This window comes from Sus scrofa, chromosome 8 (genome assembly GCF_054392235.1).
Source record: "Sus scrofa isolate SSC_HxYL_T2T_F1_AM1 chromosome 8, Sscrofa_HxYL_maternal_Yorkshire_Landrace_v2.0, whole genome shotgun sequence".
In the NCBI taxonomy this organism is placed as follows: domain Eukaryota; kingdom Metazoa; phylum Chordata; class Mammalia; order Artiodactyla; family Suidae; genus Sus; species Sus scrofa.
This window is the reverse complement of record NC_139390.1, coordinates 1,265,101-1,283,902: the sequence shown is the minus strand read 5'-3', so window position 1 is coordinate 1,283,902 and position 18,802 is coordinate 1,265,101. Positions and strand designations below refer to the sequence as shown.

The following is an 18,802-nucleotide window of genomic DNA, read 5'->3' as shown; positions in this document are numbered from 1 at the left end:
GGCTGCAGTTCATCTGAGAGATGGCTGCTGGCAGGTCCCCTCACGCCCAGGCCCAGTCAGCCAGGTGTGTCGGGACGTGGCCCTGGACCTGGAGGGCATCCTGCAGGAGAGGAGAGATGGTGGATGGTGCAGGATCCCGTGGGGGGAGGGGAGCGCCAGATGCCAGGGACGCAGACACGGAAAGAGTCCAGAGCATGAGGCATATGAGGCATATGCTCTAGAGTCTGACTACCCAGTTGGAATCGGAAGGAATAGAGAAAACAGACAGAAACTGCAGTCAAAGAAATAATGGCCAGGAGTTTTCCAAAGTTGAAGAAAAGTCTCTGCCCACAGATCAGGAGGCTTCGAGAAAACTGCAGGCACATCTGGGTGTGGCACTGCTGAAAACAAAGAAAAACCACAAACGCAGCTGGGAAAAAGGACACGTTACTTTGGAAAGAATGTAAAATTGACCGTATGTCCTCAAAACACTGGAAGACAATGAAATGAGTATATTTAAAGTCCTGAGAGAAAATAGCTGCCAATCAGAATTTTATACCTGGCAAAGATCTCTTCCAAAAATGAAGGCGAGATGATGGATTCGTCAGAAACACTAAGGAAAGGCCTCTGTTATCAGCAGGCTGCACTTGAAGAAAAAGTCACTGGGATGCTTCTGCCAAGGGGAAGAACTCTCAGATGGCACTGTGGGAGAACAGGAAGACCCGGGAGCCCGGTGTGGTTAGCGTGAGCGAACACGGGCGCTGTGGAACAACGCTGCCGTGTCTGTGGGGCTTAAGTTGCGCAGCACAGTTTGACACCCGAAAATGACATCAGCGTCCTGCTATATTAATTTTTTAAAGGAAGGAAAACCAAAGCCTTTTGAAAGTTACAGAAAAAGTTTGAACAATTAATACCTATTTTATGATGACAATATCTCTCAGCCAACTAGGAATAGAAGAGAATTTGCTTAATCTGATCAAAGATACGCACATATGCACACATGATGAACCTGGACCCTTACCTCACACCATATACAAAAATTAACTCAGGGAGTTCCCGTCATGGCCTAGTGGTTAACAAATCTGACTAGAATCCGTGAGGATGAGGGTTCGATCCTGGGCCTCGCTCAGTGGGTTAAGGATCTGGCTTGCTATGAACTGTGGTGTAGGTCGAGGCTTGGGTCCTGCGTTGCTGTGGCTGTGGTGCAGGCCGGCAGCTACAACTCCAATTCGACCCCTAGCCTGGGAACTACATATGCTGCAGGTGCAGCCCTAAAAAAGGAAAAAAAAAATTAACTCAAAATGCATCAAGGACCTAAGTTTAAGAGCTAAAACTACAAAACTTATAAGAAAACATAGCACAGGAGTTCCCTTTGAAGAAAAAAAAAAAAAAAGCGGACAAAAGCTTCATGACATTGCATTTGGTGATGGTTCCTTGGGTGTGTCAAAGGCACAGATAACCAAAGAAAGAATAGACAAATTGGACTTTGTGAAAATTTCAAAATTTTGTGCATCAAAAGACACTGTCAATAGAAATTCCCATCGTAGCTCAGAGGTTAACAAAGCCGACCAGCATCCATGAGGACTCGGGTTCCATCCCCGGCCTCGCTCAGTGAGGCAAGGATCCGGCGTTGCCGGGAGCTGTGGTGTGGGTCGCAGATGTGGCTCGGATCCCGCGTTGCTGTGGCTCTGGCGTAGGCCGGTGGCTACGGCTCCGATTCGACCCCTAGCCTGGGAACCTCCATATGCCGCAGGTGCCGCCCTAAAAAGACCAAAAAAAAAAAAGCAAAAAAAAGAGACACTGTCAAGAGAATAAAAAGGCAACCCATAGAGTGGGAGAAAATACTTGCATATCATATATCTGATAAGGGGGTTAATATCCAGAATATACAGAGAATTCCTAAGACCCAACAATAAAAAAATCAAACAACCTGGTTCAAACGGGTCAAAGCCTTGAGCAGACGTTTCTCCAGAGCAGTTACTCGAATGGCCAAGAAGCCCCGGAAGAGGAAGGAGCTCAAGATCACGGCGCCAGGGAAAGGCAGTTCCGCCTCCTGAGGCCACCGCACACCCCGAGGACGGCTGCCTCGAAAAAAGGGGATGAGAGCTCCCGTCGGGGCGCAGTGGTCAACGAACCCAACTGGGAACCATGAGGTTGCGGGTCGATCCCTGGCCTTGCCCAGTGGGTTGAGGATCCGGCGTTGCCGTGAGCTGTGGTGTGGGTCGCAGACTTGGCTCGGATCCCACATTGCTGTGGCTCTGGCGTAGGCTGGAGACTACAGCTCTGATTGGACCCCTAGCCTGGGAACCTCCATGTGCTGTGGGTGCGGGTGCGGCCCTGAAAAGCAAAAAAAAAAAAGAAAGGAAGAAATTAAAATAGAACTACCGTATGATCTGGCAGTTCCTTTTCTGGGTTTACACCCCGAGGAATTGAAAGCAGCTTCCTGAAGAGATACTTGCACACTTATGTTCGTAGCAGCACCATTCACAGGAGCTGAGAGGTGGAAGCATCGGCTGATAGATGAATTGATAAGCAAAGTGTGGTCCAGCCAAGCCATGGGTATTATTCAGCCTTAAAAAGGAAGGACATTTTGACAGATGCGACACGGACGCACTTTGAGGTCATACTAAATGAAATAAGCCAGTCACGAAAATGCGATGTGTGAGTCCAGTTACACTTAGAATAGTCAAAAGCGTGGAGACAGAAAGGGTAGTGGTGGTTGTCGGGGCTGGAGGGAGGGGAAGAGTTAGGGTTTAATGGATATAGAATTTTATTTTATTTATTTTTTGTCTTTTATCTTTTTAGGGCTGCACCTGTGGCATATGGAAGTTCCCAGGCTAATGGTGGAATCAGAGCTGTAGCTGTCAGCCTACCCCATGGCTCACGGCAACGCCGGATCTTTAACCCACTAAGCAAGGCCAAGGATCGAACCCAAAACCTCGTGGTTCCTAGTCGGGTTTGTTAACCACTGAGCCACAGTGGAAGCTCCTAATGGGCCCAGAACTTTAGATTTATAGGATGAAGGTGTCGTGGGGTGGGGATAGTGATGGCTGCACAACCATGTGAATGCATTTGATAGCACTGAGCTGTCACTTAAAAATGGTTAAGATGAGAGTTCCCTGGTGACTCACTGGGCTAAGGACTTGGCATTGTCACTGCTGTGGCTCAAGTCACTGCCATGACATGGGTTCGATCCCTGGCACACAGATGGTGCTCAGTGATACATGTTGAACCAAAGAATGAAAATCTATATGTAAAAGGCATGTTTTTTTCACTCCTAAAACTTTATATGAGTGCAGCTATCATGTCCCTGAGGACCAGGGCTTGGAGCTCCTGTCATGGCTCAGTGGTTAACAAACCGGACTAGCATCCATGAGGATGCAGGTTCAATCCCTGGCCTCGCTCAGTGGGTTAAGGATCCCGCGTTGCTGTGGCTGGGGCGTAGGCCTGTGGCTACAGCTCTGGTTCGACCCCTTGCCTGGGAACTTCCATATGCCACAGGCGTGGCCCTAAAAAAAAAGGCAAAAAGACCAAAAAAAAAAAAAAAAAAGAACCAGGGCTTGTTATGAGCAAGAGGTTTCAGAATCTCATTTCTACGGACAAGCCCACCCTAGAATCACAGTCAGCCATGCCAAGTGGCTGTTGTCCCGATGGAGCCTCGGAGACCCCACCTCTTTTTGCAGTGGAGGGGGCGTGCGCCTTGAGGTTAGTTGCAGGTGGCGGCCGCCCGGCGGCTTCTCTGCTGGGGGCTCTGGGGGCCTTGTCCACCCACACCCCTGTTCTCTGTCTTGACCCTTATAGGGATTTGCTGCAGACCCTGACCGAAGAGGAGCTTCACACGCTGGAACGGAACCTCTGTATTTCCCAGGAGGTGGAGTTCCCCATCCGGGCAGACGCCCAGGTGCCGCCTGCCCTGGCACCCGCCTTTCCCGAACCCCTGGCCCCAGAGGAGCTGCTGGCGGACAAGCCCAAGAACTCGGAGGCGGAGCTGGCCTGCTCCATGCAGTACGACGACCAGGAGCTGGAGCAGCTCAGCCGCCTGGTGCACAAAGCCGGCGACGAGATGTCCTCGCTCCTGTCCCCACCCAGTGCCACCCAGTCCCCTGCGCACAGGCTGGGCGCCACGGGCAGTCCAGGGCCGGCGTCCCCAGGCAGCGCCCGGCTGCCGCAGGGCAGTGACGACGAGGAGGGCAGGGTGTTTTTCATGGATGACGTGGGAGGGGCGGCCGAGGCCCGGGGCAGCCCGTCTGGGCAGGCGGGCAGTGCCAGCGCTGACCCCCAGGAGAGAGGGCCAGGCGGGGAGAGCAGGGAGCGGGGCGCCAGCACACCTGCTGACGCGGGCAAGGGGGGCGGGAACGACAACAACAACGTCGAGGGCGACGGGGCGCGGGCAGGGGGCCCCAACTCCTGCAGCTGCCTGGACTCCCGGCCGCACCTCGACGGCTGGGAGGTGAGTTCGGACGCTGCCGAGACGGCTGAGCTGATCGCCCACCGGACCGGGGGCATGAAGCTCTCAGCCACGGTCATCTTCAATCCCAAGTCGCCTGCCTCCTTGGACTCCACCCTCGCCAGCGCAGAGGTCCCCGGGGACGGCTTCTCCCCGTCGGAGCCGGCGGCAGAGGGGACGGACGGTGGCCCCCACAAACTGAGCGCCACGGCTGCCGACTGCCTCCTCAACTCCTGCGTGTGCTGCGGGGGCTGCGGGGGCGGCAGGGAGGACGCTGCGGAGAGTCTGCGGGGCAAGTGTGGCTCTGGCAGCGTCATCAGCTCCTCCCACGTTGGCTTGGCCAAGGCCAGTGCCAAGGGCGCAGCTCCCGGACTGCCAGAGGCGGGGCCCGCCCTGGAGGCCTTGCCCTCCGAAGACGCCCCTGGCCTGCAGGAGCCCAAAGCCCCTACTCCCAACAAGTGCCTGACACACACCTCAGGGCCCCCGGGGGATGCCGCAGACGGGCTGCCCGGAGGGGGCGATGGCGCCAGTCAGCCCACGGAGGAGAGGCGGCCTGGAGGGGCAGCCGAGGAGCAGCCTCAGCGCCTGCTGGTCCCCAGGTAAGATGGGTTCGGGCCACTGTAGTCACCCTCCAGTCGTTAGCAGCTTGTCAGGCCTGCACACAACTGAGCAGTGTCCCCAGGGGCCTGGCTGCCCTGTTGCTGGTGTAACAGGTGCCTTTCTGGTGAGTGGGCACAGCGCCAGGCCCTCGGCTCACTCTTTTCATGACCAGGGTGTGATTGGCATCTGTGGACTGGGCGTGGCCAGGGCCTGGCACCCACCTGGCTGCACAGACCGTCAGCGCCAGCGTGCAGCACCGGGGCCGTGGTGGGATCAAGACCACCCTCGGGCAGTGCTCCCCCCACCCCTACCCCCATTTCGTGGGTCCTCCCCCATCCTCAGGCCTCTGAGCAGGAAAGGCGGGCGGGAGCTTGGCAGGACCCTGGCACCTACACCTCTCTGAATCGAGGCCGTTCTTCCTTCCCTTGCTCCACACGCTGGGTTTATCCTGAAGGAAGCAGTTCAGCCAGCACTAACCAGCGCGGCCACATGCCCACCTGTCTGGACATCCGAAAGGAGGTGCCAGGCCAGCCCCGGGTTCATACGGCTGGTCGCCGTGCTCTCCCACCTGCAGAGCCCTGCCTGCAGCCCCATCCTGACTTCAGTGTCCAAAAGGAAGTGAGGGGACGGAGGGGGGGCTCAGCTGGACAAGGCCCCCCCCCGCAGCCATGGGACTGTGCTCAGAGGGGTGGTCGGGGGGGGGGGGCAGGGGCGGGGCTTCACACCGGAGGAGGGGGCCTCAGGGCACCTGGTCTTCCTGGAGCAGCGTGTGGCCAGGCCTCCCAGCCGCGTGCTTCCCTGCTCTGCGGCTGCTGCTCCTGTGTGGGCTCTGCCGCCAGCCCCCGGCCCCTGGCAACCGCTAGTCTGCTTTCTGGCTCCGTCTTGCCTTTTCTGGACATTTCCTGTCAATGGACTCGCTCCTCAGGGGACCTTTAGCGTCTGACTTCGTTAGGTGGCCGTCCCATGTTGAAGGCGCGCCTCAGTTCATGCGGGTCTCAGGCTTCCTCTCTGTGCCCGAGCCGCGTTCCGCTCCACGCTCCATGGATGGACCGCGTCGTGTCCATCTGTCGGTGCCACGTGTGTGGCTTCTCCTCTTTGGCTCCCACGAGTGATGCTGCTGCGAACACCGCGTTCCAGTCTCTGTGTGGCCGCGAGTTTCCGGTTCCTCCTGCATCTGCCGAGGAGGGGAGCTCGTGCAGCACAGGGCTCCTCTGCGTTTAGCGTTCAAGGAGCTGCCCGGGCAGGTTCTGCTCCTGATCATGGGCGAGGTTCTAGTTTTTCCACGTCCTCCATACGCGTCGTCTAAGAGTTTTTTAAACAGTCCTTTGACCTGTGCGCATATCCCACTGGAACACACTGCCAAGTGACTGCTTTCAACTCACTTGCAATCATTCTGTCTTCGAGGTCATGCCCCCACGTTTACCCACAGCAGGTCGTTTGTTCCACTTAGAGTGAGATGTATAGAGATTTGCATTTGCATTTAATATAATTTTGTGAATATGTGCATGGTTCCCAGCCAAATATACAAAATAAGATGTACCCAGACGAGTCCCCCTGTGGTGCATCAGGTTAAGGATCCAGCATAGTCATGGTAGCACAGGTTTGATGCCAGAAAGAAAAAAAAAGACACACCCAGAAAAATCTGTCCCTTGGCCTTATTCCCCCTCCTTTAAAGTACGAGCTTTGAAATTTTTTTATAGTTTGCCCTTCAATTTAAAAATAAAAGCAATGGAGTTCCCATTGTGGCTCGGCGGTAATGAATCCGACTAGCATCCATGAGGATGCAGGTTCGATCCCTGCCCTCGCTCAATGGGTTAAGGATCCAGCGTTGCCTCGAGCTTTGGTATAGGTCACAGATGCGTCTCGGATCTGGTGTGGCTGTCGCTGTGGTGAAGGCCAGCAGCTCCAATTGGACCCCTAACCTAGGAACCTCCATATACTGCAGGTGTGGTCCTCAAAAAATAAATAAAATAAAAAATAAAAGCACGGATGTCTACACACGCACAGATCACACACAGACACACACACGCGTCCCCTTCTTGTTCTTTGGCAGAGGCCTCATCCTACGAACACTCTTTTCTGCCTTTTGCTTTCCTGACCTTCTAGCTTGAGGCCTGTCATGTCCCCACTGTCACTTTCGGCCACATGTGACCCCGCCGTGTGGCCGCCCTGCCCCGCAGTCGGGTCCTGCCACTGGGCTTTGGGCTGTTTCCCGTCTTGCTCTTACAGGCGGGCTCAGTGAACTGCCTTTTTGAGGAGGCCGTTTTTTCAGAGCGAGCCCAGCACCCTCACGTCCAGTGGAGTGACTTACTGTCCACAACCTGAGGGCGGCGTCCTCCGCGGGGCCTCTGACTCGATGGCCTGGAGTCGATGGGTAAGTGGATCGGCTTTCTATGAGGCCGATGGGAAGCCGTCACAGATTCCTCGACGGGATCCATGTCTTTTTTGTTTTGTTTTTTTTTTTTTTTTGTCTTTTTGCCATTTCTTGGGCTGCTCCTGCGGCATATGGAGGTTCCCAGGCTAGGGGTCGAATCGGAGCTGGAGCCACCAGCCTACGCCAGAGCCACAGCAACTCAGGATCCGAGCCGCGTCTGCAACCTACACCACAGCTCACGGCAACGACGGATCGTTAACCCACCGAGCAAGGGCAGGGATCGAACCAGCAACCTCATGGTTCCTCGTCGGATTTGTTAACCACTGCGCCACGACGGGAACTCCCTCTTTTTGGGTTTTTTGACCTGCCCCTCTTTTCTTGCTCTATGTCCAAGTGCCAGCCAGTGGGCACCTGCTCTGTCTGGAATGCCCTCCTGCTTCCTGACATGCCACGTGGTCACTGCTCGTGTCATGCTGCCAGCTTCCCAGGCCTCCGCTGGCTTCGCCCAAATGCCGAAGCTGAGCTGAGAAGAGGCAGGAGCCTCAACAGAGGTCTTGGACTCGCTTCTGCCATCCAGGGAAGCATTTCCAGAAGGTGCAGCGGGTCTGAGGAAGGAAGAATGTGGCCAGTGATCGGGGCGCTGGTGCCGTGGGGCCAGCACCTTGGACAGCGGTGCCCGGGGCCCAGCGCTGTGCCAGGAGCAGCTGGGAATCAGGTCAGCAGATGGCGCCCGTGCCCTCCGCAGGCAGCGCAGACACCCAGAGCATCATTCATTCAGGTCGCACGCGGGTTCCTGGGTGGCTGAGCACGGTGTGGACGGATGCCAGGAACAAGGCAGAGGCGGCCGACCTCGCGGGACGTGATCTAACACGCAGCGCTGTGGAAACAAGACACCGAAGACGAGGCTCACACAGGCAGAGGTTCACCGATTCCTGTGTTGGTTGGCGGTCCTGTCTGTGTGTGGAGTTCTCTGAGCCTGGCCAGGCTCGTGTCGGAGGCAGGTGACTGTCCCCCCTCTGGCGGACAGAGAGATGGAGCCCCGGAGGGGGTGGCACTCCCCTGAGCTGGAGGTGCCTGGAAGGGCCGTGGTTGCCTTTGACCTTCCACCACTGAGAGCAGTCTGCCCGGCGACGTCAGGCTCGGTCACTGCTCACATGACAAGCTGTCATCCTCATTTGCCTGGGAGGCCCACCTGTCCAGCAGGTGCCCTGCGGCCCTTCCATGTTAGGCGTGGAGGAGTGACAGCAGGCCCCGCCCTGCCCCGAGTGTGACTCCGACAGGCGCAGCCTTGGACCTCTGTGCCACCTTCCAGCCGGGGCTATGAAGGGGGCATCCTGCGCTGAGACCTCGAGTCTGCTCGCAGGGCCAAGTTCCCGGAGGACTCACGCCCGGGGCATATCCTCCCGCTCAGCAGCACTTGGCCTCTGGGGAGGGAAGAGCTGCGGGGGTTGGGTCCCGGATCCACCCATTTGGGAGAAGCCCCCACTGCATACCAGCTCGCTCCAGCCCTGCGGAGTCCCGGGCAGGATGTTCTGGGGCCAGGTGTCCTTCAGCTGGGTTTTGTTTTTGTTTTTGTTTGTCTTTTTAGGGCCACACTTGCATCATATGGAGGTCCCCAGGCCAGGGGTTGATTGGAGCTGTAGCCACCGGCCTACACCACAGTCACAGCAACGCCAGATCCGAGCCTCATCTGCGACCTACACCACAGGTCACAGCAATGCAGGATCCATAACCCACTGAGTGAGGCCAGGGATCGAACCTGCGTCCTCATGGATCCTAATCAGAGTCGGTTCTGCTGAGCCACGTCGGGAACTGCAGCTGTTTTCTTTTTACTGCTTTCTTCCTTACCTTTTCGGTGCTCGAAGATTAACCTTTCTTGGGAAAGTTAGCATTTTTTAAAAAGCTTGCTCTTCCCTGTCTAGACGCCCCTCATCATCTGGAACCTTCCATAGCTCGAGGCCAGCAGGATGGCTCCCTCGTCTGGAAGGCGGAACCTCATCCTGTCCAGCTCTGCTTTGTCCTTTCTGCGGACATTTTGCTAAATTGTCTTTCCAGCCTCCTGCCTTCCTGAAAGAAGAGCACTGCCTCTTTCTTTAGATTATACCTGTGGTCCCCATTCACTGTAGAAACTTAAAACGAAAAAGAGTAAAAGACGGAAATAAAAACCATTCCAAATCCGAGAGCAGTTTTATTTTTTCAATGATTATGATTTGATGATCATTCATCCGCAAAATTCATCCGACCCACTTTTTGTGGAATTTTACTCTGTCCCTGGGACTTGAGCGGATCTGTTGCACGTTTCCCCTTCTCACGTTCTATCCTCGCCGATTTGCCCTGGGGCCCTTCTCCCTCCTGAGTCTGTGTCTGCCTCTGCGATGACTTCCTGGGACGAGGCCCTCGGGGGTGGAGTCACCCTGCCGTCCCCCCCCCTTCCCTGTATTTAGCTGTGCGGTAGCCACTGAGGGTCCTGCGCCTGCTGGTGGTCAGCAGTGGGGGCGCCTCTGAGACTGGCCCCACCCTGCAGTACCCTGCGGTGTCTGTACTGTGCAGTGGGTGTGGGTGACCCCGCCATGGGTGACCCATCACTTACTGTCCACTGGACGGCTCTTCTGGGGCCACAAGCTGGCAGAGAGTGTGGGCCACCCTTCCTCCCACTGCCCCGCAGGACCTGGGCACTGCCCGGGACAGGGGCTGGCCCTGAACGTACTGCCAGGGCCGTGTTCTCTGCACCCGCCTGCTTTCATCTTGCTCTCAGCCCCGACTCAGGGTGCCAGCCTCCGCTTGGTCAGTTATAATATCTGCCCAGTTGTATTTGTCAGCAGTGCTGCGTAGCAAATTACCACACACTTGGTGGCTTCTGACAGCACCTACTCATCACCCCACAGTGTCCCTGGGCAGGTGTCTGGCGTGGCGAGCTGGGTTCGCTGCTCAGAGTCTCCAGGTGTGGGCCAGGCTGTGTTCCGATGGAGCTGTGGGCATTTCTGCAGCCCTGCCAGGTGGATTCTCATTCTGTTGTTCCCTGGGCAGTGCCCATTCTCTTGTTCCCTCTGGGCCCCTGAGCCGTGTGCCATAGTAGCGGGGACAGTCTGCGGGCGCTCTCGTCCGGGAGCGGGATTTATTGCATCTCCCACGCCGGGCCAATGCTCAGTTCAAGGGGGCGTTGTGCTGGCGTGGGAGTTGTCTTGATTTAAACCCAAGAAAAAAGACTTTGCAAATGGCTGGAAGGAAGGGAAGCAGGAAGATCTGGTCCGTTCACCAGCAATTCGTGTGCCTGCTGCCCAGAGGTGCTTGTGCTGACCGCCTCTGGGCAGCCTGGGCCCTCAGCCCTGGGCCGCCCCCTTTGCGCTAGTTGGCAGGGCTGCTGTGACAAAGTACCAAGATGAGGGGATAAGCCACAGAAATTGCTTGTCTCAGTTCTGGAGGCTGAAGTCCCAGATCCAGGGTCAGCAGGGTGGTTCCCTGAGGCTCTGAGGAGCTGCTGCCCCGGCTCCTTCCCCAGCGCTTGTGCCCCCCGGCTTGTGGATGCTTCACCCCATCTCTGTCTCTTTCGTCACGGGTCACTCTCCTGATGGGCGTGTCTGTGTCCAGACTTCCCTTTTTCAGAAGGACACCAGTCACATTGATTAGGACCCAGCCTAATACCTCGTTCTAAGTAATTACATCTTCAGTGACCCTATTTCTTTCTTTCTTTCTTTTTTTTTTTTCTTTTTGCCTTTTCTAGGGCTGCTCCCATGGCATATGGAGATTCCCAGGCTAGGGGTCTAAATGGAGCTACGCCAGAGCCATAGCAACATAGGATCTGAGCCGCGTCTGCAACCTACACCACAGCTCACGGCAACGCCAGATCCTTAACCCACTGAGCAAGGCCAGGGATCGAACCCAAAATCTCATGGTTTCTAGTCGGATTCGTTAATCACTGCGCCACGACGGGACCTCCACCCTGTTTCCAAATAAGGCCACATTCTGGGGCACTGGGAGTTGGCACATCAACATAGGAATTTGGAGAGGCTGATTCAACCCTGCTATATCCTCACCATGCTAGGATGGCGGGTGGACGGATGGCTGAGTGGGTGGATGGGTGGATGGGTGGATGGATGGAGAGATGGCTGGGTAGACGGATACATGAATGATTGAGAGGAAGGGGTGGATGGGTGGGCGGGTGGATGGAAGGATGGATGCTACATGAGTGACAGGGTGGATGGATGGATGCCTTTTGCAAGGAGGAGCTAGCAGGGCCCTAGCCGGCTCATTAGAAGTGGTATGCGGGCGTTCCTGCTCTGGCACCACGGGATCAGTGGCGTCCCTGCAGCCAGGATGAAGGTTCACTCCCTGGCCCACGCAATAGGTTAAAGGATCTGGTGTTCCCACAGCTGCGGCTCAGGCTGCAACAGCAGCTCCGCTCTGATCCCTGGCCTGGGAGCCCCACATGCCGCTGGGTGACCCAAAAGGAAAGAAGAAGAAGTGGTGTGTGGTTGTGCAAATTCTGAACTTCCAGTTTCCCCACATCCACGCGCACTCAGGCCTTGCCTCTGGAGCCCCAGGGTTCCTCTCAATAGCCTGTGGTTTCCTCCTAATTAGGTCCTTACAAAGGATTTCAAAGGCTCCCAGGTTCATCCGTGCGATGTTGTAGCAAGAGACACCGTGTGATGCTATTAGTTTTTCCAAGTTGAGTTGTTTCTTATTTCACAGATTCCCAGAACTTCAAGGTGACGGAGTCCTTTTCTTTTTCTATCAAAAGGCCATTTTTTTCCTCCTCCAACAGTGGAGTCAGATGCTTGTCAAGGGTGCCTTTCGAGAATGCACTTTGGAAAGTTTGCTTCGCGGCCGTGCCCTGCCTTCGTGGTCAAAGACACGGGCTGGATGAAACGTTGGTGTTGATGTAACTGGTTTTTGGTTTTGTCTTTTTAGGGCCGCAGAGGTTCCCAGGCTAGGGGTCAGGTTGGAGCGACCGCTGCTGGCCTATGATGCAGCACAGCATCTCGGGATTCAAGCTGCGTCTGTGACCTACCCCATGGCTCACGGCAACCCTGGATCCCCACCCCCCTGAGTGAGGCTGGGGGATGCTAGTCAGATTCGTTTCTGCTGAGCCACGATGGGAACTCCTGACGTAACTGTTTAAGAGTCGAATTGTGTTTTCTTACTAGAAAAAATGGCACTTCCTAGTGTTTCAAACCAAAGTGGGTTGTTGCCAGGAATTTTGCTGCCTTTTGTAAAAGAGAGGGTGACAGGAACTGAATCCAGTTGGGCGCCGGTCACAGAAGGGGCTGGATTTTTGACATCCAGGTGAACATCGGATTTAATGTGGAGTGATTGGGTAGACGTGACAGGTGACAGTTCAGACTCCTTGGTGGGGGGAGGAGTTGCCCCCCATGCTCCGGCCTCACCCTCTGCCAGCTGCCTTTCCTGCCGCATCTTGCATTCCAGCCACATCTCAGCCTCATTGGTCCTGCCCTCACCATGCGGGGTGGACCTGATGGATACCAGTTGCTTCTCAGCTATGTCTTGCTCATGCACGTGGCTGCCCCACTGGACTGGGCTCTCCGGGGCCACACATGGTCAGGCTCATCCCTGGGGGTTCTTTCACGGCTTCACCGTGTTTGTGTAGCAGCTGCCCACTGGATCCTTCCAGAAGGGAGCCCTGGCAGGGTTCCTGGGGCTCTGGGTGCCCGAACAATGCCCACCCACCTGCCCCTAGGGGGCAGGCTGACCCAGACAGGCTGCAAGCTCAGGCCCCAGTGCTATCCCAGGCTCCATCCCCCGGCATTCTGTTCTTTCATCCGTGGCGCTTCCCAGCCTGGCAGGGCTTCCCAGGGGAGCACTTACTGAGTTTTCTGCCTGGAAGCAGTCTCTTTATGGAGACTCTGGCTCTCTTCCCATCCGTCCCGCCCAACACGTGTCAGCGCGGGCACACACACGTACCCAGGCACGCACACACGCGCACACAGGCACACACACCTGCTCCACTCTGCCGAGCAGCAGGAGAGGGATGGGGGCTGACTGCAGTTTGTGACCTGGTCCACCCACCACCTGCTGGCCAGCCTCAGGCTCTGGAAGAGGTCACGGCCCACTCAGGGCGCAGTGTGCACGGCGGACTTCAGAGCCCTTCCCCCGGCTTCTCACCAGCAAGCAGTTGCCAGCAGCGGCTCCTAGTCCAGAGGCTCGCCAGCCCGCGGGGCTTCACCTGGGGGGCTGGGCTGCAGAGCTGAGCCCAGAGCACCCCTTCCCGAGCCGCCCTCCCTCCGCCTGGAAACGCTCCGTGCCACCCGCTGTGGACGCTTCCTGTCCTCCTCGGTGCCCTTGTTCTTCTGTCGCAGCAGTGCTCCTTGATCCTAGAAGACGCTTGGGAAAACAGCAGCTCGCCCAGCGTCCTGCTACGCAAATACATGGGCTGTTAGCACTTTTCCCCAACAGTGCCTCCCACTGTCCCGTCTGTGAACACATGGAAGCGCTAACGTTCAAAGTGCCCCCTTTCTAGGTCATCTTTTAGCATGTCGGCGTCATTAACTATCTCTCGTGGAAATTGTGCGACTGTGACCTAACTTACTGATGCGGCCCACTGTTGATGGCTATTGAGGTTGAGCTATTTCTTGAATGTGAATTTGCTAGATGAGTGCAGGAAAAACACTCACACATTCCTTTTTAATTTAATTCTTGTTCTACATTGGAGTCGAGTTGATTTACAATGTTGTGTTGGTTTCAGGTGTACAGCAGAGTGATTCGGTCATATATATATGGCTGAATATATGTATGTATATATATATATATATATATATATATAATTCTTTTTTTTTTTTGGTTTTTTGGCTGTGCCCTTGGCATATGGAAATTCCTAGGCCAGGGAACCTGCACCACACAGCAGTGACAACACCGAGTCCTCAACCCATTGTGCCACCATGGAATTTTTGTTTTTGTAAATATTTAAATCTTTTTTTTTTTTTTTTTTGCTTTTTAGGGCTGCACCGCAGCACATGGAGGTTCCCCAGCTAGAGGTCTAATTGGAGCTACAGCTGCCAGCCTACACCAGAGCCACAGCAACATCAGATCCGAGCCACATCTGCGACCTACACCACAGCTCACGGCAACGCCGGATTCTTAACCCGCTGAGCAAGGCCAGGGATTGAACCCAAAACCTCATGGTTCTTAGTCGGATTCGTTAACCACTGAGCCACGACGGGAACTCCCTATTGTTATTATTTTTTTATACTTCTTTTTCTCTCTTTTTTTCTGGCTGCCTCGTGGCGTTTTGGAGTTCCTGGGCCAGGGATCAGATCTGAACCGCAGTTGTGACCAATGGAGCAGCTGCAGCAATGCCAGATCCTTAACCCCCAGTCCCTGCTGCTTTGTTAAATTCAATCCATCACTCCTGTTGCATCACAGCGGGAACTCTGCCTCTTCGACCTTTTATTTCCTTTTCTTCTGCTCCCCCGGCCCTAAATCTTTTTTCCCCCAACCTTTTGATTTTAGCAAAATACATGTAACGTAAAATTTACCGCTTTAGCCGTATTTAAGTGTGCAATTCAGTGCCATTATGCACATTCGCAATGTTGTGTAACCATCCCCAGTGTTTGTTTCCAGAGCTTTCTCATCATCCCAGACGGAAACTCTGTCCCCATCAACCCCCCCCCCAACCCCTGGCAACCCCTGTTCTGCTTTCTGTCTCTGAGGATTTGACTCCTCCGGGGACCTCACGTAAGTGGAGCCGTACAGTATTTGTCCTTTTTTTGATCAGTTTATTTCACTTGGCGCAGTGTCTTTAAGCTTCATCCATATTGTAGCAGGCAATACAATTCTGTAGCAGACAATACAATTCTGAAAGAATTTTAGCCTTTTGAAAACTGAAGACTATTGCATCGTACAGATGGGCCACATTTCATCCATCCAGGTGGTGGTGGGCGCTTGGTTGTTCCCACCCTTTGGCTCCTGTGAGTGGTGCTGCTGGGAGCACGCCGTATGCTGCCCGGGCCCTGCTTGCGAATCTTTTGGGTGCGGCTGTGACTTGAGACTGGGGTATCGTTGGACGTGGGCACCCTGGGCTGTGACATCGCATCCTCTTTCTTCACTCAGCTCCCAGGACGGGGGCAGCCAGGGGCTTTGTCTTGGGAAGCCCAGCAGTCTGGGAGGAGCTGTGGATCCCCCAGAGTGGCCGAGCGGGACAGCAAGCCCAGCCTCCCCCCGCAGCCTCCCATCACACCTCCCTGTTCGCTGAAATAGTCAGTATTCATAAGCGAAGGTTGGCATCACTAGCAGATGCCAGCAAAATGCACACCTGTGCACCTCCCCTCAACTGAGGGAGGGGAACCCGTGACGCCTGGCTGGGCCCCCCCGGGTCCCCCCTCCACCCTGCACTGAGTTCTCAGGTGCATCGCATCTCCAGGCTTCCTGGTGGGTTTACACAAGGGAGGGGCCCTAAGCAAGACCTCCGGCAGCTGCGTGTGTGCATGTGCACGTGTAACACAGTGTGGGAGTCGTCCACATCCACGGGGCTGGGGCTGCTCACCTGCCTTGGTCAGGCCGGCTATGGCCCTGAAGCTGCCGTCACGTCCACGGCTGCACAGGGCGGAGTCTCGGGTGCGTGGCGGCCCCGGACCCCAGGCTGGGGAGCCAGCTGGCCTCACGGTGATGAGGCCGAAGCCGCTCTGTGAAGTTACTGGCAGCAACGGGAGGGTGCCTGCTCCTGCACCCCCACCAGGCAGCTGCGCCGGGCCTCGGAGATAGGGACCCAGGCACTGGAGAGCAGGCGTGGTGCGGAAAAACCAGCTTCCTGCAGAAAAGGGAAAACAGGCCGTGCACGCCAGCGAGGGCCCCTCTGAAAGCGATGATGCTTCTCCAGGGAGAAAAGGTTTTGCATCCATGAAACAGCAGAGAGAGCAGGAAGTTAAAAACCTGGCAGCGAAAATGTCAGAGGGAAAATTCAAAGAAAAGAAAAAGGAGGGAATATCCCAGAAAGGAGGATGAAGTGAAGGTGAAGGTGAAAGAGAAACGATTTAAGACCTGGAGGGTCAGTAGCCACCCCCGGAGCTGCGCAAGCGGGACCTGGTGCAGGCTCCGCGGCCCCTGCTGGGAGCAGTCCGGCCTGGGGCGGGCCGGGAAGGAGCGGGGACCCCAGAGACCGTGTCTCGGTGAAAGCGCCGCAGACGGGGGCTTAAAACAACCAACATCTGTTCCCTCACAGTCCGAAGGCCACAGCCAGTCCCGAGGCTCTGCAGCGTCCCCGGCTTGTGGCCGCATCACCCCCGCTCTCTGCTGGGGTCCTCGCCGCCGCCTGGCCCCCGCCTGTCTGAGGCTCCTCTTCTGTCCCCTGTAAAGACCCTGGTCGTTAGATTAGATTAGATTAGTGCCACCGGGACGGTCCGGCCCTTGAGAGCAGCTGCAAAGACCTTTATTCCTAAGAGGTCACGTTTGCAGGTTCCGGGGGTCTTGGGGGACCCGTGAGCCCACTGCAGAGGCTTCAGCAGGTGCCGTGCCCCTTCGGGGAGGAAGCCCGCCCCTGCTGCACAGCCCAGGCTCCGGGGCGCGGGAGCCTCAGAGCAGAGTTTGTCTCTACTCGCTGCCCTGACCCCAGCCCCGTGTTTGCTTCTCTGCACAGCAGCTCCACGGCCGATTCCTGCCCCTCGGACAAGTCCGGGCCAGACGCAGCTCCCGTGGCCACAAGAGAGAAGATCCGGTCCCGATTCCACGGCAGCCACGACCTGATCCACCGGCTGTTCGTCTGCATTTCAGGTGCCACATCGGGGCCTGGGGACCCTCGGGCTTTAGGGAGTGGCTGACATGGGTGCAAGAGGCGCCCCACTGATGTTGGGGCGCTGGTGGTGCCAGCCCTGCCCAGGCCTTCCTCAGAAAGTCATTTCATCGTCCCCAAGCTCTGCGACAGGCCGGATGCCCAGCGAGGGGCCATCACGCTTGGCTGGGTCCTCCAGCGGTGGGGGGGGAGCCCACTCTGGTCCCTGCAGCCCCTCGGCCGCCCGCACAGGGGGGTTCTGTTAAGTTTGTGGTTCGGATTCCCGGTACATCCTGACTGATTTTTGTGTCCTTTTCTTGGGACAGGAAGCAGCAGGGGGTGAGGAGACGATGGCTGTTTTGTCTCCTGGGGAATGCAGAGAGGGGAGTGGCACAAACGGTGGCGTTTTAACCCTTTCCTTTAGTGCTGCGTGTTTTAGTAGCTGACGGGTTCGGATGCTTCAGAAGTACATCCGTGGGTGGTGCGGTCCCTCGTCCCCGGCCTCCACCTGTGGGCTCTGTCCAGACAGTGCCTGTCCCGTGGCCCAGCTCCCGGCGGGCGTTTACTCTGCGCTCCTGGCCTCGCGCCTGCTCCTTGCGCTGGGCAGGAGCGAGGGGCAGCTGTGGGGCAGCCCGTGGACTGGTGGATGCTGCAGAGTCAGGGGGTCATGTAGCACAGCCGAGGGCCCCCCAGGCACAGTCCCCAGCCAGGCAGGTGGGACCAGAAGTCAGTGTGACTCCATGCTTCCGTTCCGACGTCTTCACAACCCACTGCATGGCTTTGCTGTGGGGCTGAAGGAACACGTGTCTGGCGGGTGCTCAGCACAGCCGCTAATGTGCCAGGAACCTGGAACCGCAGTGTCATCGCTGTGACAGGTCCTAGGGCGTCCCTTCCTGTGGGCTGTGCGGTCACTTGCGTTGCTGTAGGTGGCAGCCCCGTCACCTGCTGTGGGCTAGCTTTGCTTTTCACAGCGAAAGGCTGAATCGGGTGAGGGTGAAGCGGACGAGACTCGGGGAAGCGTTGTCCTCCTGGCAGGCGGCAGAGGAGCTGGGCGCTGAGCCCCCCGTCCAGGCAGGGTCCACTCTCGGCTCCAGCCCCTAGGCTACTTGGGCCCCAGTGTTTGCAGGGAGAGGGCTGCATCTTGATGCTGAATGGCCATGGGGGGCGGTGCTGCCATGGGGTGGGCACAGTTGGGGGCTCTGGGCTGTCCCTCGGTGAGGGGCCAGGGCCGCTTAGTGGGGTGGCCGTGACCCTAAATATAACTGCGCGAATGAGAGGAACCGCCTGCCTGGGGAGCTGCTGGGGTCCCCCCTCCCCTGGTGTCCCTTGCCTCCCGAGCTTTTGCTTCTGCAAGAGGAATTGTCCCGGGGGTTGGGCAGCCTCTTCTTGCCCCCACCCAAGGAGCTGGTGGGCCTAACGCCCCCCTCGGCCATCCTCCCCCAGGGGTGGCCGACCAGCTGCAGACCAACTACGCCAGCGACCTGAGAAGTATTCTCAAGACCCTTTTCCAGGTCATGGCCACCAAGCCCGAAACAGACGACAAGGAGAAGTTGAAGAAGGGTGAGTGCCCGCGCGGGACAGGCTCTGAGGCTGGGCGGACCGGCGTGTCCTCCGCCTCTGGGAGATCCGCACGCGTCGGCCCAGGCGAATAGGCCCGGCAGGGACACTGGCTTTTCCAGGACCA

The 18,802-nt window shown here is 56.7% G+C and overlaps 1 protein-coding gene across 5 annotated transcripts in view; it reads left to right on the top strand.

The window, feature by feature from the left end:
• The window catches only part of ZFYVE28 (zinc finger FYVE-type containing 28), an 87,477-nt gene that overhangs the window by 63,812 nt on the left and 4,863 nt on the right, over positions 1 to 18,802 (top strand). For 2 of the 5 annotated variants that reach the window (XM_021100926.2, XM_084971287.1), the window contains 3 exons: positions 3,781 to 5,025; positions 16,987 to 17,120; positions 18,562 to 18,678. In XM_021100926.2, the coding sequence (XP_020956585.1) occupies positions 3,781 to 5,025; positions 16,987 to 17,120; positions 18,562 to 18,678 (1,496 nt within the window). Of the gene's footprint in view, positions 1 to 3,780; positions 5,026 to 5,480; positions 9,581 to 16,986; positions 17,121 to 18,561; positions 18,679 to 18,802 lie in introns of those variants that run through there. The other 3 variants (XM_084971286.1, XM_021100931.2, XM_021100932.2) reach the window with 3 other exon arrangements.